The sequence below is a fragment of the Myxine glutinosa genome, chromosome 2, assembly GCF_964187855.1.
Source record: "Myxine glutinosa chromosome 2, kmMyxGlut1.1, whole genome shotgun sequence".
NCBI lineage: Eukaryota > Metazoa > Chordata > Myxini > Myxiniformes > Myxinidae > Myxine > Myxine glutinosa.
In genome coordinates, this window is record NC_136262.1 from 46,144,723 (window position 1) to 46,168,807 (window position 24,085).

Consider the following 24,085-nt stretch of genomic DNA (forward strand, 5'->3'; position numbering starts at 1 on the left):
CTTCCTTTTCCCTCCCTCCTTCTCTCTCCCCCTCCCCCCTTCTCTCTCCCCCTCCCTCCTTCTCTCTCCCCCTCCCTCCTTCTCTCTCCCCCTCCCTCCTTCTCTCTCCCCCTCCCTCCTTCTCTCTCCCCCTCCCTCCTTCTCTCTCCCCCTCCCTCCTTCTCTCTCTCCCCCTCCCTCCTTCTCTCTCCCTCCCTCCTTCTCTCTCCCTCCCTCCTGTCTCTCCCTCCCTCCTTGTCTCTTCCTTTTCCCTCCCTCCTTCTCTCTCCCCCTCCCCCCTTCTCTCTCCCCCTCCCCCCTTCTCTCTCTCCCCCTCCCTCCTTCTCTCTCCCCCTCCCTCCTTCTCTCTCCCCCTCCCTCCTTCTCTCTCCCCCTCCCTCCTTCTCTCTCCCCCTCCCTCCTTCTCTCTCCCCCTCCCTCCTTCTCTCTCCCCCTCCCTCCTTCTCTCTCCCCCTCCTTCTCTCTCCCCCTCCCTCCTTCTCTCTCCCCCTCCCTCCTTCTCTCTCCCCCTCCCTCCTTCTCTCTCCCCCTCCTCCTTCTCTCTCCCCCTCCCTCCTTCTCTCTCCCCTCCCTCCTTCTCTCTCCCCTCCCTCCTTCTCTCTCCCCTCCCTCCTTCTCTCTCCCCTCCCTCCTTCTCTCTCCCCCTCCCTCCTCTCTCCCCTCCCTCCTTCTCTCTCCCCCTCCTCCTTCTCTCTCCCCCTCCCTCCTTCTCTCTCCCCTCCCTCCTTCTCTCTCCCCTCCCTCCTTCTCTCTCCCCTCCCTCCTCTCTCCCCCTCCCTCCTCTCTCCCCCTCCCTCCTTCTCTCTCCCCCTCCCTCCTTCTCTCTCTCCCCTCCCTCCTTCTCTCTCTCCCCCTCCCTCCTTCTCTCTCCCTCTCCCTCCTTCTCTCTCCCTCTCCCTCCTTCTCTCTCCCTCTCCCTCCTTCTCTCTCCCTCTCCCTCCTTCTCTTTCCCCCTCCTTCCTTCTCTTTCCCCCTCCTTCCTTCTCTCTCCCCCTCCCTCCTTCTCTCTCCCCCTCCCTCCTTCTCTCTCCCCCTCCCTCCTTCTCTCTCCCCCTCCCTCCTTCTCTCTCCCCCTCCCCCTCCCTCCTTCTCTCTCTCTCTCTCTCCCCCTCCCCCTCCCTCCTTCTCTCTCTCTCTCTCCCCCTCCCCCTCCCTCCTTCTCTCTCTCTCTCTCCCCCTCCCCCTCCCTCCTTCTCTCTCTCTCCCCCTCCCCCTCCCTCCTTCTCTCTCTCTCCCCCTCCCCCTCCCTCCTTCTCTCTCTCTCCCCCTCCCCCTCCCTCCTTCTCTCTCTCTCCCCCTCCCCCTCCCTCCTTCTCTCTCTCTCCCCCTCCCCCTCCCTCCTTCTCTCTCTCTCCCCCTCCCCTCCCTCCTTCTCTCTCTCTCCCCCTCCCTCCTTCTCTCTCTCTCCCCCTCCCTCCTTCTCTCTCTCCCCCTCCCTCCTTCTCTTTCCCCCTCCCTCCTTCTCTCTCCCCCTCCCCCCTTCTCTCTCCCCCTCCCTCCTTCTCTTTCCCCATCCCTCCTTCTCTCTCCCCATCCCTCCTTCTCTCTCTCCCCCTCCCTCCTTCTCTCTCTCCCCCTCCCTCCTTCTCTCTCCCCCTCCCTCCTTCTCTCTCCCCCTCCCTCCTTCTCTCTCCCCCTCCCTCCTTCTCTCTCCCCCTCCCTCCTTCTCTCTCCCCCTCCCTCCTTCTCTCTCCCCCTCCCTCCTTCTCTCTCCCCCTCCCTCCTTCTCTCTCCCCCTCCCTCCTTCTCTCTCCCCCTCCCTCCTTCTCTCTCCCCCTCCCTCCTCTCTCCTCCTCCTTCTCCACCCTCGCTCCCTTCCTCACCCCTCCCTCCGTCTGTCTCACTTTCTCAATCTCTGCCTCCATTTGTGCACTTTTCCATCTCTCCATCTCTCCATCTCTCCATCTCTCCATCTCTCCATCTCTCCATCCCTCAGATTCTGTTCAATCTTAAACTCAACATTATTGGCATCTCCTACAATGAGGCCAAACTACAAATCCTGTAACTCTCAAATTTCAAATCGCACCCAGTATGTTTCCAGCCTCTCCTCACACTTCACTTGCAGTGAGCAGTTGTTGAAAATATTTAATCAGAAAATCATGATTAACACGTGTGACGAGCACAGACATGTAAAACGGCTGATGTCCATTATTTGCCTCGATTGGTGAACCGCTTCCAGTGCATATACTCTTTCCTTCTTAAACTTCACTCATTTGCATTTCTCTTCACTTCGCCCTTCACTCAACACCAAGCTGACGCACCCTCTACGCCAAAGCATACTTACTCACCACAATAGAGACGTGAGTGCCACCAAAAAAAGAAAGAGACATTATATGTGTTTTTGTGGTGGTAATCATTGCAACACATCAAAAAAATCTTTTCCAACAGCCTATAACTGTTGAGAGTGTCAAAAGCAGCTGTGAACACATCCGTCTGTGAAATAGGAATACAGGAATGACTGAGAGACCATCGAATGTGGCCCAGCACATCCAAATGCAAACTCCGTAAAAAAATTCTGTAAATCTTGGAAGCAGCCTGGTTTGCATCAGCCTTGCCAATCTAGTAATGTTCAGCAGAAATCGATCAGCCTGTTTAACGTTACCCATCCTAACTAGTTCATGACGTAGAGAAGCAAGGTTCAAATCCAATATCCGATGTATTTGTCCGTTGTGTACCAATATCTTGGCATTTCCCGTTAAGGTTTTCCCCAAAAGGAAAGTGCTTCAAAACCTCTCTCCTCATCCCCTCATTAATTGCATTTTGGAATCCTTGTGTTATTTTCTTCATCAAATCGGCACATTTTAGTCAATTTCCAGGAAAAAGGTATAAATCTGCCAATGGAATTTCCCCTTGCATATCGATTCCTTGCCTGTAAAGGGTAGCTGAAGCTCCTGCCAACGTGATCTCTCACACACACACACACACACACACACACACACACACACACACACACACACACACACACACACACACACACACACACACACACACACACACACACACACACACACACACACACACACATAATTGGAATCTCACAATAGAATGCCAAAGTGTCATGCCTCCACATCGATGAAGCTTTTAAAAGCAAACACATTTACTTTAGAAAAATATATATATGAATTTACCTTAAAATTTCAGCAAATTTTTTTTTTACCAAAAAAACAACAACTCACGTTTGATGCTGAAAATTAATTCCATTTCCCTAATTTAGAAACTGTTATTTATTTAATGTGCAAATACGTTTAAAAAGAATGAACAAGCGGTAGGAATTTGGGTTTTACCCTGTCAAAACCCTACTTTTGTCTCTGTCTGCTTCCCACAAAGACTTCTCTTTTGCCCTGGACAATAATACTCATAATATGATAGTTGATCAGCAACTGGCTGCATAAAGAGGAACAAATTTTTATGCCTCAATTTTTTCTACAGAAAATACAAATTCCCGTTGATGACAAAACGGACACAACCAAACTCAATGTCAAAAACAAGTTGTACTTAGCAAGGTGCATGGACTGGGCAAAACCAAATTTAAGGAATTATTTTATTTTGTGGGATTTGAAGGGATTATAATTTTGAGGGATATTAGTGGAAGGTGTTGGTGTTGGCTTAGCGGTTAGGGTGCCGGCTTGGGATCCTAGGATCCTGGGTTCGAATCCCGGTCGTTCGCTGAATTAACACCAGGGGGGTTGACTCAGCCCGTCATCCTTCCGAGGTCGGCAAATTGAGTACCAGCTTGCTGGGATGAATGATCACGGTGTGTACCCCGATTTAGAATAGGTACACCGTATCCCTGCGCATCGTAATAGGCGACTAAGGGTTGGCGTCAGGTAGGGCATCCGGCCATAAAAACATTGCCTCAAACAGGGAACCATGATTGTCATGGGGCCCGCAAGGCTAACCCCTGCTCTAGCAGGGAAAATGGCCTTAAAACGATCATTCATTCATTATAGTGGAAGGGATCTTAAGGGATTTTAAGATTATGGTAACATGTAACCCAATGTTACCTGCTGCATGGTCGGGTTGTTGGCGACTAAACCAAAGACCCCTCACTGGCTTTGCTAGTGGTGAGAGTGACTGTGACACCACATTAGGACCAAAAATAACATCTGACAAAGGGTGGATGACCTCCCGAAGGGAGACAACGACCATCCATTAAGGAGATAGTCCAGGAGCCAGAATCTGCTCAAAATGGTTTCGTGCAACACCCACTACACAGTTGGTTTGTCACTTCCAGGTGATTGGGGAACATCTATAGAACAAATCCACCCCTCATGTACGTTGAATTGTGGCAGCAACAATAAATGGCAGCCACTTTTCTATGACGGGGGGTGGTGTCCGAGGCGTAAATCTGAGATTTGGACGGATTTAATTTATTTATTTTTTCTCTTAGCCCCTACAGGCAAGATACATCCAATTTTGTTGTGAAAGTTTCATTCATGAGTATGAGACATCTATATGTGTATGTTATAAAATAGTTTTCTATTTCACATGTCAAAGCTGTTCATATAATTATGCAAAAATAATATCGCCTAATTCGAGGAATTCCCGAAATTTGAAGTAATCGTAAGATGTGAAGTATGCGTAAGAATGTGAAGAGTGATCTGCTAGCAGACAACAACAACAACAACAACAACAACACCAACACCAACAACAACAACAGGCATTTTAAGGCCATTTTCCCTGCAAGAGCGGGGGTTAGCATTGCGGTCCCCATGACAATCTTCTCCAAATTGTCATGGTTCTATTTTTGAGGCAATGTTTTTATGGCCGGATGCCCTTGCTGACGCCAACCCTTTGAGTCGCCTCTTACGACACGCAGGGATACGGTGTACCTATTCTAAACCGGGGTACACACCGGTATCCCTAAACCGATCTGCTAGCAGAGTTGGAAACAAAAGCTGATGTGTTGCCAAATCTTCCATATAATGAAGCACCACTACCCACTGCTAATGTCATCGGTCCAAATGGTGAAATATGGCGGCACTAAGACATTTGGCCAATTGGCAGAGAAGTATTATGATCTGATATCAGCACCATTTGGGAAGAATGGCTGCAACAGGGTAGATGTGGTCTTTGATCGCTACGATCACCCTTATTCTATCAAGACCAGAGAACGCATGCGACGAGGGTCTTCTACAGAACTGGAGATGAAGATATTGGGACCCAGTACACCTCTACCTAAACAATGGGACAAATATATACTTAATCCAAACAACAAAGCAAATCTATGTGCATTCCTATGTGATCGATGGTGCCAAACTGCACCAGAAAAACTAGCACCAGACAATCAGCTGGTCCTCGGTGGTGGCTTCAAGAACGGAAAGGAGTGCAAGCTGATCGTAAGAGGACATGTGACTAAACTCTCACCTCTGGAGTCTGACCACGAAGAAGCAGACACCAGGCTTCTTCTGCATGCTCACAATGCGTCACATGACCACCCACAGATGATCGTGCAATCACCAGATACTGACGTTGCAGTCATATGCATACACAATACACATGTACGCCACAATGAGATGCCAAAAACTTTGGTTTCGTACTGGAATAAAGCAAAAGTTACGACACATACCAATCCACGAAATAGTCTTGGCCATTGGTCCAGAAGTATGCAAAGCACTCCCATCATTGCATGCACTAACAGGAAGTGACACGACGAGTGCCTTCAGTGGAATTGGTAAGAAGACAGCTTTGAGGAAACTTCAGGACGGTAAAGACCACCAACAGAAAATGTCACAACTGGGAGATATTATCCCACCGACAGAGGATACTGTCCGTGCTTGTGACCGGTTCATATGGTCCCTGTACACAACAGCTCAGGCAGCAGGGGACACGGTGGACAAAATCAGATATTGGATGTTCTGCCAGAAAAGGCAGAAGAGTGAATGCCTCCCACCAACATCTGACAGTATTAGGCAACACATTTATCGAGCGAACTATCAGTCATTCATCTGGAAGAAGTCATTGCTCCCCAACCAAGCCAGGTGGTAATGGATGGAACATCGAAGATGGAACTCTCCAGCCCACCCTCATGACCAAAGACCCTGCTCCAGTTGGACTAGTTGAGCTGACCGCGTGCAAGTGTGAAATGTCTGCATGTCAACGCAGCCACGTATGTGCCTGCAAGAACAATAACATGCCATGCACAGAAGCCTGCACTTGCATGGGAGATGAACAATGCAAAAACCCAAACAAAGAACCTACCACAAGCGACTCAGAAGATGATGATGAGGAAGATTAATGATGACATTTTCGTGATTTTATACCACTTCGAGGATGATTCAGTCGCAAAATATGTGTTTATTTTAATAACACAGCAAATAACAGTTATATGTTAACATTGTAATGTTCAGTGAATGACTATGGTTATGATACGCAGCCAGATTTGACCTGGTGAGATCTTTTTGCTGAGATTACTTGTGGACTTTTGGTCATAACAGGAGTGGGGTTGAGGATTTAAGGGGAAATGAAATCTATATTTTTCTGACTTTACTTAAGGATTGTCCAATTTTGTTTCTTGAAAAGATCATAAAGATATATCATATTACAACCATAACCGCATTTGAACAACATAAAGATGATATTGCATAATTACAGTCGAAAAGCAAAAACTACATATTTCAGCGATTTTGTGTGTTTTGGGTATAATACAAGGTATAATAATAATTTTTTTTTAATCATACTTGAACAGCATAACGAAAATCCCCTCATACTTCCCACTATCCTTTTAATTATAATGTTGAAGAATCCCTATTGGAAGAGCTGAAAAAACAAAAATACCAAAATAAAATCGTGAATTTCGAGCTTTCCGCTAACCCCCTAATAGAAAAGTGGCTGCCATTTATTGTTGCTGCCACAATTTAACTGTACATCAGGGCTGGATTTGTTCTACAGATGTATCCCAAGTACCCTGAAATGACAAACTAACTGTGTAGTGGGTGTTGCACAAAACTCATTTTCTAGGCCTCTCTTGAAAACTGGCTCCTGGGCTAAGATGGTGACTCCTAAAAAACACCCATCCAGTTTGGACCGGTTCAAGTCATACCAAAGACTTTTAAAATGGTACGTGCTGCTTCCTTGCTTGAAAAGGATACAGCACAGACAATCCTCATCGGTTGGCATCCTTGGAGAGGAGGAAATTCCTCTTGAGAAAATGACCAGCGGAGTACTGTGAGAAAAGCGGCGCCATTGTTATGATGTCGATGGTATCCAGAGTGTACTGGGAAGTGACACTTCCCCCAAGCTCAGTGGCTGTGTTAAGTGTTTGTCTCGTCAGTACTGTGTGTGTGCGTGTGTCTGTGTCTGTGTCTGTGTCTGTGTCTGTGTCTGTGTCTGTGTGTGTGTGTGTGTGTGTGTGTGTGTGTGTGTGTGTGTGTGCTCTTTTACGAGCCTTAGCCCATGTATAAAAAAACTAGAACAATGCGACTGTCACCAATATACCGACGCATAGTTCCACAACGGATAGATGGCCTAGTTCACTGTCCTAAAAATAAACAAGTTTGATTTAAATGGTTTCAGCTGTTTTCAAGTATCACATTTTCACCAGCCATGACAGGTTTCACATCGATTGGTGAAGCAGTTTCAGAGAAGAGATTTTTTTTAAATATCGGCTTTCAAGCTAATATGGCTGCCACACCACGTGACATATGACCTTAAAAAATGTACACTCTGCATATGTATGGGTAGGGGATCACGTTTGTGAAGTTTGTGTTGATCGGATAAGGTTCGTTTTTCTATCCAAGATGGCTGGCAAACCACATGACCTATGATGTAATCATTTTCAAACTATATGCAACAATGGTGTTAGATGATATTTGTAAAATTTCGCATCGATAGGGTAAGAGGTTTCAGAGATATAATTATTTAATATTTTCCTTCAATCCAATATGGCTGCAACACCATGTGACCAATGATGTTTTCGTGATCATCTTTTAATTGCCATGCCTAGTCAATGAGACACGTAAAGTTTAAAGTCAATCGATTTGGTAGTTTTGAAGATGTTTTTTTAAGCTTTTAGATTAAATCCAACATGGCTGCCAAACCATGAGACCTATGATCTCATAAGACCATGAGACCGGCCTTGCTTCCCCAGCTCTCTCTGTGCTCTGTCCCCCAAATATTCCTACAGGTCACACAAGATCTGCCAGCAACCCTCTTATGGTTAAACTGCCAAAATCTCGGCTCTGCTCACCTTCACTCTTTCATTCCCCTTTTCTCCCGCCTCTGGAACAAACTCCCCCACGCCCTTCAATCCCACCCCTCCCTCCAGGTCTTTAAAACAGCTGTTCACCACCATCTCTTATCTTCCCCAATCCAAAACCTTGATCTTTTCTACCCTCGCTAATTCACCCCAGATACAGTTTTTTTAAATTCCGGCTTCTTTCCTGGAAGTCCTTGCATTGTCCATATGTTTTATGCCTCTCCCACCTCCCCCCAGGCCCTCTCCCTCCCACATTTCTCTCGATGTCCCTGCTCTCAAATGTTGTGTTTGTGTCCTTCCCCCTCTCTCCCCATCTTGTCTACTGCTTCCCTTTATTTTGTGTTTTATGTGTTACGTGGTCCTCCCGGTGACTACCTGGTCTCGGTGACCCCCGGACCGTGAGAGGAACTCCGCCAGAAAGATCTATTAGTTATGCGCGTTCGTAACGCAATCAATATGAATTCCAATCAATAAGAAACCCCACACCAAGGATCCGGAATAATCAAGGATATATTCCCCGAGCAATCAACAACCATCAACCATCAGCAATCAATCTTACAAAGATGTAAACTCATCTACAGTAACTCTAAGATGGCCATCTTATACATTCCTCACGTGAGCCCCACTCCCGACTCCCTCCATGGTCAATGTCTCTCTCAATATCTCCGTACTCCTGTAGTTCGATCTCCGCACGTGGGCGGTTGAATGGACCCTTCCTGACGTGCTTCCACCGGGCACGTCCCGCACCGGGAACAACGGCTGCAGCGCACACCTCCTGGCCCAGCAAAGCGGGTAAAGCAAAGCGGGCAAAGCAACACGCGGCTTGCCCAGCGCGCGAGGCCCAAGGGGCGACCCGTACGCGGCCTTGTAGACGGTGAGGCGAACTGTGCCGGACGCTTGGTTCCGTGCACGAACCCACAGTGACTTGACGTGTCAAAGGGTAGTTACACGTCCCGGTAACTCCTCTCGCCAGACGGGCTGTTAAACGCCGATTCTCTTACGTTGCTCAATAGCGATACCGCTCGCGTCCGAGCTCGGCGAGGAAAAAGAAGAATCGTCGCTTCTCCAGGACCTCGTGTCTTTTTCCTTCCGTTTCCGGTCTCCTTTTTCCCAGAAGGGCTCCTGACCCTTTAATCACAACAACCTTTAATCGACTACACATTGATAAGCAAAGACCTGAATAGTAATTCACATGAATTCGTAACATATGTGTCGGTTTGACATTTTTGTGTGATTAATGTTAGCTCTTTCACGAGCCTCGATCTTGTATACAAAAACAAACAAAAAAAAAAAGAAGTAATATTTCCATACAAATGAGTCATAGATCATGTGCATGCAATTCCAGATTTTTAGGATAAGGAATTCGATTAAAACATTTTTCACTGGTATACCACTTCACCGATGATGTCATTATCATGGTTTTGTTCCCCATTGGGAGTAATTGACAATATGCCAAGTTTCAAATATTTGCATTTAGCGGTTTCCGAGAAATAATTTTTTTATCATTTGCGTTTAATCCAAAATAGCTGCCATACCACATGACCTATGACATCACAATTATCATAAAAAACATTCTGCATGGGTGACACTCCTACCCTGAAAGATTCACCTCAATCGGACATGTTGTTGCTGAGAAAAACGAGGTTTAGCCCATACAGACGGACGGACAACCCGAAAGCATAATGCCTCCGGCCACCTTCGGGGGGTGAAGGCATAAAAAAAAGAGTTTACTACATCATCATCATTTCGGTTCATTAAGAACTGCAAACACTGGACAAGGCAGTCCGAAGTCTGTTATTTGTCAAGTTTACATTGATAAATGTGTTGCATAAAAACTACAACGCTTATCTGTCCGTCGTCCTGTATTGTTTGCCGTCCACCACGGCTCCGTTCGGCCCCGATGTACCCACGAGGCCCCACTCCAAGCTCCGATCCTCTCGCCGCCCACGAGGTCTGTGCACCAAGCTCCAAAGCACCTAATGCATGCCAGCGGCTCCACACGAGTTCGATCCCCACACGAAGCACGAAAAGACAGGACGCAGGTGTGACTGCACGTCTCTTCCTTCCAACTCACTTCTCCAAACCCAACTCATGTACTCAGGCCGTGAACTGCCAACCAACTGCTGCTGTGCGACTCGCTCTCGTGCACTCGGGATCCAACTCACTACTCGTCGCTCTCAATGGCGTTCGGCGCTCGTCACTCAAACTCCATACCAACTCTCGACCCTGGATTCTCAGTCCTCCTGCTCAACTGCCGAAATGGCGTCCGGCCCCCATTAATATCTCCGGCCGGTGACGTCAGCAGTGGGGCATTGTCCTGCCAATCAGAGCCTCCACCGACTCACCGGCTCATCCACAGGCACGCCCACAGCGCAACTCTCACTCCCGTCCCCTATTCCTTGGTCACAGCACATGCTATGAGAGGCGGGTAGGCCTCGTGGAGGTGCAAATGGTGGCGGACGTGTGGCGGTGTTCTGGCCTGATTTCTTCCTAAGTCATGTCAGGGGGGAAGGGCGTCATTAATGTTGTACTAAGGGATCCTAACCAAGTGTCTATGTGATCTGTAGTGCCATAAGGGACAACGGTTTGATTACCAGGTGAGACATACAAGGGCTCTACTCATTAACCCCTACACTACCTAACCCACGAATCTCCTGGTAGATTCACAATCATACATCTTAACCCCACAAAACGCATACACATGACTTATTACAGGAAGTGTTCCTTACCGCGACACACGAAGCATGGTACCTACTCAGATCTACATATATCACTACCCAAATTCGTAACACAGCACCCCCCCCCCCCCCCCCCCCCCAGAACCGTAGCTCCTGGAAGGTTCACTGCAGGCGCTACCATTCCAGCCTTAACTCTCACTGTCATACACTTATTTAACCTATGAAATAAATCAGGAGGGCTGTGGGAAGTGAGTCGGACTACCTACCTACACTTCCTTAACAACTAAACCCCTTAACAATCATTTATTCATGTATTTACAATGGTCTTCATTCCATCGCTCCTGTGGTGGGAGGAACAAACAACACTCAAAACTCCTACCTTATCCACAAAACTTAACCTTACTCCAAAAATTCAAAAACTCTATACATTTTTACATACCCCGGTCTACAGACCGTGTCCCCCGGTGGATGCCACAAGACACAACCTTACCTGTGGGGCCATCCCCAATGCTCCCCTTAGATTTCCACGGGCCCTGTCCAGGTGTTGAAAATTAAAATTTTTAAAAAAAACTTCCTTAAAGTGTACATGCGCATAACTTATAAAATAAGAACGAAGAAATATATCTCGGCAATTTTCCAAAAAATACAATGTTTTTTTTCAATGCTCCTTTATATTGTTGCGGATATGAGAACTGTATTTTTTTTTTTGATTGTGTGAATTGTTATTATTGGTTATTCTGCGCCCCCCCTGCCTCCGGAGCTGTGTAAAGGTGAAAGGGCATCCCATAATTAGTCCACAAGCATACACGTCAGCCAAATAATAGAATACCCCTGTTTGATAGTTATCTCTTATTCTGTGTTTTAGGGTAAGGCTGTGTCTCCCATTAATTGAAGTACTCCATTGCACCAGTGAAAGAGAATAGATCCCCTTTCATTCCCATCCCCAAAATCTACATCCCCTTTCGTCATTGCCAAGCCTCGATTGCCCATATTACCTCCCCTCCAAAACCACCATTGAACATGTGCTCGAGTCGGGGAAGAAAGGCGTGCCCGCCCGTCGTCATCAAGGGGGGAGCGAGAGGGTCGCGTGACCAACCAGGGCCGAGGTGAGCACCCCGATGGGCGTGTCCTGAAGGCCGGCGGCTTAATCGCCGGAGGCGTTATAAAGGCGCGCAGGCAAGAAGCAAGTGAGTGAGTCGTGAGTGGAGGGTCAGTCAGTGGTTGCGTTGGTTGCGGTAAGAAGTCGGTGGTGAGAAGTGGTGGCGTTGTGGTCAGTGGTTGCGTTGAGTTGTCGGTGGTGAGGAGACACCAGGGCCAAGAGAGAGAAGGTTCAAGGGCAATTACCAGCAGTTGCGCCAGAGACGGCAGACGCGCCCTGAGCTGAGCCAGAGAAGCAGCTTTGGCTCCACAAGCAGCGTTGACTCCACCAGGCAGCTTCAACCCGTTACCCCACGGGGACCAGATAGCGGTGGCATCGGTGGCCATCGAGGTCCAGCCGACGTCCCGTGCGGGATCAAGCCCGAACCATCTGCCCCAGCTGAACCTTCCCATTCCTCCTTCCAACATTCATTCCATTCCATCCTTCTTGTGTACGTGAGTTTGTTCTGTTTGTTCTGTCCTGGGTTAATTAAGCTTGTATAATTTAATAATTGCACTGTGTCTCTGATTCTTCTGTATATTATTTTATTATCTTTCCTTCTCCTTGGTTACTTTAAACATGTAAATAGTAGGAATAAATTTAGTAGTATTTCCAACCTTTTTGTCTTCTTCTTCTTCTTCTTCACATCCGTGTCGCCTTTGTCTTTTCCCTATTGAATAGCTGCGGTGCGATCTGGTCAACGTCGGGTGGAATCGGGCCAATTGGGGATCCTGTAACGGTCGCGGTTGGACCATCCGCTCGGCCCATCATAACACCTAAACCGCGATCAGTAACAATATAATACCTTTCATTGCAATCTAAAATGTCTCCTTGTTTCTGGCGTATTTGCATTGTTTATTACATACATTTATTTTGATGCATAACATCCATATTGTGTATAACATATTCAGCAGAACAACCCCCTTTTCTGCCTCTGTGGGGCATTTACCCAAATAAATGTCCCACAGGGGGCAGAGAATAGTGCTAATGCTTCACAGAGGACAGAGAAGAGGGTTGATGCCACATGGGAGACAGAGAATGGAGTTAATGCCACACATGGAAGTTCATAAAAGAGGAAGAATTGTCGAATGCCCTTATCATTGTCAGAAAAAGGGGGTTAAGCCCCACATAGGTAGAAAAAGTGGGCTAATGCCATATGTGGGCAAAAAAGTGGGGTAATATCCCACTGGAGTTAAAAAAAGTGGAATAGAGAAAGGTTCCTTTCGAAAATGGGCGTGCTGCGATTTTCAATATGGCCACCACGGCAGCCATCTTGAAATTGGTTTCCATCAATTTCAAGGAGAATGGCTTGTCCGATTAAATCCATTTTTGCAGTGTGTTGGGGTTGAGTAGAGGAAGGTGCCTTTCGAAAATGGGTGCGCCGTGATTTTCAATATGGCCACCACTGCTTCCTTTCAACATGCATGGGCTGAGGCTTACGCCTTTATTTTTATATTGCGGGTGCTATTTTATATTTATTTTTATATTTATTTTTATATTATTTTTATATATTTATTTTTATATTTATTATATTTTATATTTTTATATATTTAACATAACCTGCAACTCACCACAGGTGAGTTCAATTGCGAAGTAGAGAATTACCTGCTTGAAATGCAATTATTTCTAACAACTTTTAAAAAGTGCCAATAATATTGTCCGGGCCATTTTAGGATTTCTGTGTGGAATAAGCTAAGATTTCGTGATTTTTTCAGCTTTTTTTGTTTTGTTCCACTACAAACCAAAGAAATACAAATGTGGATACCAAAATATATTTTAATTTCAACAATTTTCTGGAAGAAATGGTGCATTATTTGAAAAAAGTGCAAGGGTTACAATATTTTTGGCCACGACTGTATAATTATCTCCGATATATCTGAGTGTGCTTGGTTGATATGGGCTCAACCATCTCCTCAGCAAGAGCATGCAAAGCTATGCCCATCAACAAGGGGGCGTGAGCATGGAGCAAATTCCAGCAAAGGCGCATGTGCAGTCCATGCTCCACATTCTCCTCAGTAAGACGCGAGTCCATATATATATTAACTATGTATTGCAACATAAGTACACCCATCAATTAGAACATAGTTTATTAAAATAATCACTGGTAAAGGATACACTCATTGCTTTCAGTAAACAAGTTGAACCCCACTTCAAATTCACAATCTACACCCACCCTTAGGGTGGGTAAACAGCTAACACCTTATTTTCACACAAAACCCGTGGGATAAACATTAAATTTGTTCCAAAAATTCCAACAGCGGGGTATACTTGTATTCGAGATATATAGGATCTCACCATACGACACATGACATAAGCAGAATGAGCAAGTTAAATGATCAAAGGGATACAAAAAGACAGGTTTTGTTGTCTTTTGTTGCAAGTTTCATTGAGCAGTGGGCTGTGAAAGTATTCACCCCCCTCCAAAGTTTTCACATTTTGTTGCCACCTGAGCTTATTTCATGTTGCTTTAAAATCAAACTTATTATAAAGTATTCACAAACTACTCCAAAATGATAAAGCAAAAAAATGCTGAAAAAATGTGAATAAGTTAGATTAACAGAGAAAATCTGATGATTCTCAGTTACATAAGTATTCAAACCCTTTGTCTAATTAACCCAGTCACTTCTTCTTTTTTTTCTTTTTTTGTATACAAGATCGAGGCTCGTGTAAGCACTTCAGGAGCAAATTATTTGTTTGAACAAAATAAGTGGAATAAGTTTCAGGTTGGTTGTTATCTCCATATGCGATTTTAGGAGGTGAGAGGAAGTTCGACCAGAACTCAAAATCTTCACCTCCTTTTCGGTAAAAGATAATTATTCATGAACCATTATTCATGAACTAAAACTTCCTTCTCATAGCTTCATTCCAAGAGCTCTACAAAATCATCACTGAACCACTTGCAGCTCGTTTGTTGTGATATTCTCCAGAATGATTTTTAAGTGCTCAGTAGGGTTTATTAAGTAGGGTTTATTAAGGATTTAAGGAAGGTTTCACTTGTCTGTAATCAGTGGTTTAAATAAAAATTAAGCTCTCCCACTTATCTAAGGAGTTTTTAGTTGCAACTCGCTTGGTCAAATAAAGCAAACATGAAGATCAATAAGTTTTTCAAAGAAGTCAGAGATAAAGTGGTGAGGAAGCATCATTCAAGAGAGGGTTTCAAGATAATGTCAAAGTCATTTATTATCCCTTTGAGTGCGATGAAATCCATCATCAGGGAGTGGAAGACGTATCATACAACCCAAACTCTATGCTGATCAGGTCTGACATCCAAACTCAGCAGCAAGCAGGAAACTGGTTTGGGATGTCATTGTAAATCCAACAATGACTGAAAGATCTGCAATGCCAAATGCTTGAAATGGGGTCAGGGTTCATGAATCAACAATATCCTGTTCCCTTCACAAAGCTGGCCTCTATAGACAGGTTGCAAGAAAAAGCCATTACTGAAAAGACGCATCTTAAAGCTCGTATGGCGTTTGCGACAAAGCATCTTTATGGTACTGCAGCAGGCATGTGGAGAAACGTTTTGTGGTCAGACGGGACAACAATTAAACTTTTTGGTCTAAATTCAAAGTGTTACGTCTGGTGCAAGCCGAACAGTGCACATCACCCAGTCAACACCATCCCAACAGTCAAGCATGGTGGTGACAGCATCATGTTATGGGGCTGCTTTTCATCAGCAGGGACCAGCAAGCTTGTCAGGATATAAGGGACAATGGATGGTGCAAAGTACAGGAGAATCCTTGATGAAAACATGCTTGAGTCAGTCATGCATCTGAAACTTGGTAGGAGATTCACATTTAAACAGGACAATGATCCGAAACACAAAGCTAAAGCCACTCAGGAGTTGTTTTTTTTTTTTGTATACTGAATCGAGGCTCGTGAAAGAGCTAACGTTTATTTCACAAGCATATCAAACAGACAAACAAAATATATAAAAAGATGGAGCGGAAGACAAGATGGGGAGAGAAGGGGAAGCACACAAACACAACAATTGAGAGCCGGGAGATGTGTGGGAGGGAGAGGGCTTGGGGGGAGGAGGCGTGCGAAGGGGGGGGGGGGGGTGGGAGAAGTATAAAACACAAGGACACCAAGGACTTTCAGGACAGAATTTAGTATTTCAAAAAAGTGGATTTGGGGCGAAATCAGCAGGGGTAGAAAAGATGAAGGTTTTGGATGGGGGAAGATAAGAGATTGTGGTGAAAAGCTGTTTTAAAGACCTGGAGGGTGGAGTGGGATTGAAGAGAGTGAGGGAGTTTGTTCCAGAGGTGGGAGAAAAGAGGAATGAAGGAGTGAAGGTGAGCAGGGAGTCTTGATTTTGGCAGTTTCACCATAAGAGGGTTGCAGGCAGATCTTGTGCGATCTGCAGGAATATTTGGGGACAGAGCCCAGAGAGAGATGGGGGGGCAAGGCCAGAGAGGAGTCAGTAGAAGACGGAAAGACCACCAACCTGCCTGCGGTGAGTGAGTGAAAGGCCCTCAGAGTTAGCTTCTTCGCGGGAGATTCCAATGATTCTGAACGCTTTGGTTTCAACAGCGTGAAGATGACCTAGGTGTGAGGCAGGAGCACCAGCCCAGAGGGGAGAGCAGTATTCCATTGAGCTGCGGATGAAAGCCTTGTATGTGGTGAGGAGCTCAGGTGTGCCAAGGAAGGACTTCGCACGACGGAGGATGTCCAGTCGGCGACTGGCTTTGGAGGCCAGATTTGAAATGTGGTTTTCCCAGGAAAGATCATGGCAGATAGTGAGACCCAAAAGCTTGAGTGACAGAACTTCTTGGAGAGGATTATTCAAAAAGTGGATGGGAAGGTTGTCCAGTAGGTCTTTTCGGAGAGACATCATAAGAGTGTGAGATTTGTCAGGATTGAAAGACATGTTCCACTTGTTTGCCCAGTCTGTGATTTTGTCCAGGTCTGCAGAGAGTGAGGAGGCTGCAGACTGCCGATCTCAGGGATGAGGAATGGAGCGACAGAGAGTAGAGTCATCAGCAAAGAGATAGAGAGGATTTTCAAGAGTCAGAGAGATCATTGATGAACACCAGAAAAAGCACAGGGAACACAGGAACACTGCCTTGGGGAACTCCAGCCTGAACAGGAAGAGGAGATAAGAGAAACCCATTTAGGGCCACACGTTGACTACGACTAGAGAGGAAGTCCACCAGCCGTGTGTGGAGATTTCCATGGATACCAATGGAGGAGAGTTTGGTGAGCAGAGCGGGGTGCCAGACCGTATCGAAGGCACATGATATGTCAAGGGAGACCGCTCTAATTTCCTGTTTGGCATTGAGGACCTCCATCCATTGTTGAGAAAGCAGAAGCAGCATGTCCAGAGTAGAGTGACCATGTCTGAAACCAAATTGATGATCAGAGATCAAGCCATTGGAGAAGAGGAAAGATTTCATATCCGAAGCAATGATGGATTCCATGACTTTGCTGATAATTGGGAGAAGGCTGATTGGTCTGTAGTTGCTAGGATCTGTTTTTCCACCTTTTTTGTGCAAAGCAGTGATGTTGGCTGATTTCCAAGCAGATGGCAGATGACCTTGAGCAGAAGAGAGGGTGAAGAGAACAGAGAGAGGGAGTGAAAGAGCGGAGAACAGGATTTTAGGACCAGTGGGCTGATGCCGTCAGGTCCAGTTGCAGAATCAGAGTCGAGGGTTGACAGAAACGTTTCCACCTTGTCAGGAGGAAAGGACACATAGTCCAGGAGCAGCTGGGTACGACTGGGTACGGTGGGTACAGAGAGGGATGGGTTTGGGACACAAGATTTAGAGGCAAACACAGAGTTGAGGCATTCTGCTTTGTCACGTGCGGTGTCAACTGTGTAGCCGTTTGAGGTGAGGGAGGGGATGGAGGGGGAACAAACACCAGAAACAGATTTGACCAGACACCACCAGGATTTGGAAGAGGGGGACAGATAAGAGAGTTCGGTCTTGAGAACGGAGAGATGTTTCCTGGCTCTCCTGAGGGTGGACACACACTTGTTTCGGGCTTTGTGAAAGGAATTGAGATTTCCCTCCGTTGGATTTGCTTTCCAGGAGGCGAAAGCCAGTTGTTTCTGGGCAACAGCCTCACCACAATATTCCGTGTACCATGGACAGGAGGAAGGGCATGACAACTGAAGACGAGATGGGATAAATCTGTGCATGAGAGAGCAATTTACTTTGGAAGAATTCCCAGGATGAGTTGATGTCAGAGGCGGTAGAGATGGGAGGCCAGTCCAGATGATTGATGGCTGCTCGAAGACCGTGCCAGTTGGCCTGAGTGTAATGCCAGACTCGACGCTGAGGAGGCTCTCTGAGAATGGTCAGAGAGATGTCCACTTTAACAAGCACATGATCAGATGAGCCAATTGGAGCAGAAGAAGAGCAGCAAGAGTGGTTGAATAAGAAGAAAATACATGTTCTTGAGCGACCCAGTCATGGTCTTGACTTGAACCCAATTGAACATTCATGGCGAGACTTGAGGATTGCAGTCCATTGACCATCCCCATCAAACATGGCAGAACTAGAGCAGTTTTCACGTGAATAGTGAGCAAAGATTTCACCATCTCACTGTGAAAAGTTGATGGAGACCTACCCACAAAGACTCATAGCTGTCATTGCTGCAAAAAGTGATTCCACCAAGTTAGGCGTTCCTTATCAATGGTTTTGACTTGAGTGCTTGTTTCACTGCTTAAGCCACATGGCGAGCACTCTACGAACTTGGTAACTTAACACACCCCTGGCATGCTGGGTAAACGTGCCTGAAATTTTCGTAGAGCACTTTTTGTTTGCGTGAAAATACTGTATATCTATAATCCTCATTGCACATGCCATTATTGAACAACACATGCTCGGTACTATTTTACATTTGCAGTAAATCATGCCATTTTGCAGAAGCACATGAAAAATATACATAACATTACCTTTCACAGAAATTACCCAGCATGCCCACTGATTACCACTGAATTGAGGTGTTATTCAAATACACTACCAGTTAAAAGTTTAGGTACACCCAACATTTTTTGGGATATTTCACGGTTTAATGTGCAAAATGAACATAAGATGTGAACAAAACTCTTACCAAAGATATTTCTGCTTATCTACTGATAATATATTGTGCTTCAATGCATCTTTCTTGTGGGAAACGTAGGTTTAAAGCAATTTTTGGAAATAGGTCGAAAAGTGCAATACTAAATCCAAACTGAAACGCGAAGTTAATGTTATAAACGTTTCATCCTTCGCAAACCCTCTCCTTCGACAAATACACTAAACAGATCACAAAGTCAGCCTTCTTTCATCTGAAAAACATTGCCCGTCTCCGCTCATCCCTTTCCTCCACGGCTGCAGAAACCCTCATCCACGCCTTCATCACCTCCCGTCTAGACTACTGCAATAGCCTCCTCTATGGTTCACCCTCAAAAATCACCAATAAACTCCAATACATTCAGAACTCCGCTGCCCGTCTACTCACCCATTCGCGAACCCGTGACCACATCACCCCCGTCCTTTACAAGCTTCACTGGCTCCCCATCCCCCAGAGAATCCAGTACAAAATCCTCCTCTTGACATACAAAGCCCTCCATAACCTGGCCCCATCCTACCTGGCTGACCTCCTCTCCAGACACACTCCCACCCGCAACCTCCGCTCTGCTGGTACCAACCTCCTGACCCCCTCCATCCGGACCAAATTCAGATCCTGGGGGGACAGGGCCTTCTCCATCGCTGCTCCCACCCTCTGGAACTCACTAACTCACACCATCAGAGACTCCTCCTCACTCACCACATTCAAAACATCACTAAAGACCCACCTGTTCAACACTGCATTCAACATTCAACCCACAGCATTTAACCCCTGACTATCTCTTCTCCTTCTCCCTCCTTTTGCTTTAAATATTTCCCTATTGATTCTTGTCTTTTTGCAATTGTTGTTTTCATGTATTGTTATGCATTATGTTTTCCACTCTGTCAAAGCGCCTTTGGGCTTCTTGAAAAGTACTATACAAAATAAATGAATTATTATTATTATTATTATTCATCTCAGGAGCAAAAACTGTTCACAAATACTATGCTCTGTGTGGAATGAATGTTTGTGCTTAGTTTCTTCATCACGTGCAATTGCTGTTATTGTCAGGCGTTGCAAAAAAATGTTTACAGAAAGGCCAGCCATACAATCTTATGTGTTTTTGTGTTTCAGATTGCATGAACATGGGTGCCAAAGCTCAGCTAATGCCAGAAAAAAGACAGGAAATTGTAACTTTGAGAAAACGCACACTTTCCAAATTGGATAAGTCGAAAAAAACCAGCTCTGCTGACTCCCATGTTGGATATCATGCAGTTTCCTGCTAAGCTTTCGCAGCAGAAGATAATCATCGATGAAGCTAATTCAGTGACGAAGGGGCTGTGTTAACATGTTACAGACCATGCATGCAGTGCTGTAAATGGAATCGAAGAGGTTTTAGAAAAAGGGGGAAATTTTTATTTTTTTACAGCTTATAGATTCAAGTTGAACTTTTAAAGTATCCAGTTAATGCAAAGCCATAAATCATGTTCACAGAAGATAATCAAGAGACCCTAAAGCATTAAAAAGAAAGTTAGATACAAGTAAATTGGAGATTTTTTGACTGCCAAGTTATTCCAGCGAAAACTCACAAACGCTAACGCCAATGCTAACTTGTACAGACAAAAGCTATTTCAAGAGAAAATAAATAAATATATTATGAGAAATATCTGTCAGGGTATTGCATACCCTATGGAATGAAAATAGGGAAGGAAGGGAATGAAGGAAGTTACAATGGATGGGAGATAAGATGGAGAAGGGTGTCAGGGTAGATGGTGAAGAAGGGAGAAATGAGTGGGGAAGGGTGTGGGGGGGGGGGGGGTGGGGGGGGGGGATTATGTCCTCTTGAGAATGTGATATGTAAATGGCCTTGAATGGAAAGGTAAAATTGCATAATTGATGTTCCCAGCATCTCTACATTAATATCACAACAGCCTATCTTTCCAAAATCAAAAGCTTTGGCTTGCACAGACTTTTCAAAAGCCGACATCTGCCAAAGTGCTGAGCAATATCGTTTTTTTTATTGTCAGGTGTCCAGTGCAGGTAACCCAGTTCTACCTGCCGCATGGTCAGGTTGTCGGCGACTAGACAGAAACCCCTCACTGGCTTTGCTTGTGGAGAGGATGGCTGTCATACCCTGCCAGGACCAAAAAGACAACACCTGACAAAAGGCGGATGAGCTCCCGAAGGGCCATCCAGTAAGTAGATTCAACTCAAAAACTCAAAAAAAAACACATCTGGATTGGACCAGTTAGAGTCACACCAAAGACTTTTTAAATGGTACATGCTGCTTCCATGCTTGATGTTCAGCATTTAAAAGTATAGAGCACAGACAATCCCCATTAGTTGGCATCCATAGGGAGGAGTAAATTCCTCCTTAGTAAATGCTCCGCCGAGTGCGGTGTGAAAAGCGGCGCCATTGTTATGATGTCGCTGGTACCCAGATTATCCCAAGAAGTGATGGCAGTGACAGCACTTCCCACAAGCTCAGTGGCTGTGTTAAGTGTTTGTTTGCATTGTTACTATGTCCGTGTGTGTGTGGGGGTGTGTGAAATCTCCATTACGAGCCTTGGACCATGTATGAAAAAATAAATCTGCAACAAAATATATTCCACATTTGGTAAAATCTGGATCAGGTTGTCCTACAGAATATCATAGACTCGTTGCATTCGCAGGTTGAAGCACCACATAATGCCAAAGAACATGCTACAAAAACTAACAGAGTCTATTTGAATGTTTGTTTGCAAAATAAAGTTTGTTTGCAATCGGGGTGTTCATATTATCCTGAGAGAACACTGTGTAAAGCCTAAAATATTAAAGTCAACTGTTGAGGTTAATAAAAGTGGGTGAAGGGTTAAGTAAAAATAAAACCGATGAGTGGTGGAATAAAAATGAAAGGAAGCGAATAAACTTTTTTCATATCTGGCGAGTAAAATCAAACGTTGGCAACTCATGAGAAGACAAGTGGTGGGAGTAAAGTATGGGGGAGTAAAGGTGTGAAAATTTAAAGGCCAGGGAAAGAAAAGGGAAGGGGTGAGTGAAGGGAAGAAAAATAATCGCTGATAAAGACAAAGTAAACAAATAATTGGATTAAAGTGAGAAAATAGATGTAAGGGATGGGTTGGGTGGACAGTATAAAATTAAAATAGAGAGTGGAGAGGACTTAAAACCACACACATCCAACATGATAACAGGAGAAAAACAAAACAAGAGACAAGTTGCAAATAAGCAGGAAGTGAGAAAGGTCGTCATGGGTGTTGCTCGACTGACCGTGTGTGAGCGAAGTGGGACACGCCAGCCGCAGCGGGCGCAGAAGCGGATGCGACAATAGGAGCAAACGTTCCCACATCCATTGGCAAATTTTGTCTTCAGGCAGATGCTGCACGTCGGTGCATCTTCCTTCTGCTCAAATGAGAGCCTCTTTCCATCCTCCCCAATCTTCTTTATTTGATCCTTGTAGCTCTCAAAATGCTGATGCAGCTTCCTGTTGATGAAAAACAAGACCGATAGTCTAACAATGGCGTAGCATAATAGTATGACCTGGTGGGTATGCCAGTTCGAAAATAATTTAAGTATGAAATTATTTTGACTTCAGGCATGGACAGCCAGTTCATGAATGACTTGGGTAAAAAGAATGGTGAATGGCAAACGATGAACCAATAAATTCCATATCCCTGTGCCACCTTCAGTCGAACGTCAGGCATTGACAGCACATTGTCTCTATTTTCATTCCAAGCAGCATCATTCATCATTCCAATCAGAAATTAATAATACAATCTTAATTTATAAAAAATATAGTGTTATATCATTGTTGTAGAGATATTATCAAACCAGCAAACCGTCGTCATCTGTTCACTTCCAGATTCGGGAGCAAGGTCCGTGTCGATCGCATTTCAAAATCATAATTTTATTGAGGAATTTCTGAAACCTCCTACCTACCTTACAACATCCGCTGGGCCTCAAAACATTCCACAAAAAGTTATTATACTTCCTTTTAGTAAAATTGTAACTGTAATAGTTATTTAACGCTGCCCCCCTGTCATGTGACCAGATCCTCAGCTCGGATTGGTGTACGTTTGTGGGGACATACCTACGGACAGACAAACGCTGTTCTAGACGGCATTGTCCTATGGGATGTGCCATAAAAAAAACATACCTGTCAGAAGCCTTTTGGTGAGACTTTGCAACAGGACATACCTTGTATGAAGGAATGGAAGGACACCAAGGATGAGAAGCAATGGTTCTCAACCCACAGCCAGTGGGCCACATGTGACCCGATCAGCACACTGCTGCGGCCAGTGACATCCCGTTTTGAAAAAAAAAATACTTCAAACAAAGGGAATGCCAGATCTCCCACTAGTACAAGTGTCAAACCAGATTTCTTTCAACAGTTAATATACTTGGACTAACACTGCCCATTTAAAATGTACCCTGGTAGATATTTGACAGCGTAGAAATGAGAGATGTCACAGAATATTGATTTGTATTGCATTGCTGAAAGATAAAAGATACAAAACATATTTTGAATGGATGCACAGGAGGTACGTTGTGTGGGTGCAGCCCACATAACATCAAGAGCTGCAAGTGTGGCCCACTTAAAGTAAATAGGTTGAGAACTACTGCTCTACAACTTCGTGCTTCACTTACATACCCATTAGACTCCATTTATCGGTGGAGTCTACGTGGGCATGGCAACAGAGTATGTGCTTCTTCATGCGCAGCACCTCCTGCTAGCAAAGTGAGGGAACACAACTTTCATATCCAAATATAGGACAGCTTCTCAGCCAAAATATTATCTTATCGAGATGGCGATGGTCAGGGATCCTGAGGCCTGCCTGAGAAGGAGCAGGGCAAATAATACCCTGTGAAAACTGCTCAAGGTAACTTAGCCCAGTCTTGGCTGTTGTTTCAACCCCAAAGATGAGGAGATGTATTTTAGGCCTTGTGATGTTTAAAGTGCCACCATCTTTGCTGCATAAGAGAGAAGGGGCTGCAACTCTCGGAACGTCTGCTTAAGCATAAACGAAAGACATGAGG

General features: G+C 45.1%; 1 protein-coding gene across 1 annotated transcript in view; it reads right to left on the minus strand.

Annotated features, from left to right (window-relative positions):
• The window catches only part of LOC144888195 (uncharacterized), a 588,989-nt gene that overhangs the window by 530,921 nt on the left and 33,983 nt on the right, over positions 1-24,085 (minus strand). The window contains exon 2 of the mRNA XM_078772589.1: positions 22,319-22,532. Within this exon, the coding sequence (XP_078628715.1) occupies positions 22,319-22,532 (214 nt within the window). The remainder of the gene's footprint in view (positions 1-22,318; positions 22,533-24,085) is intronic.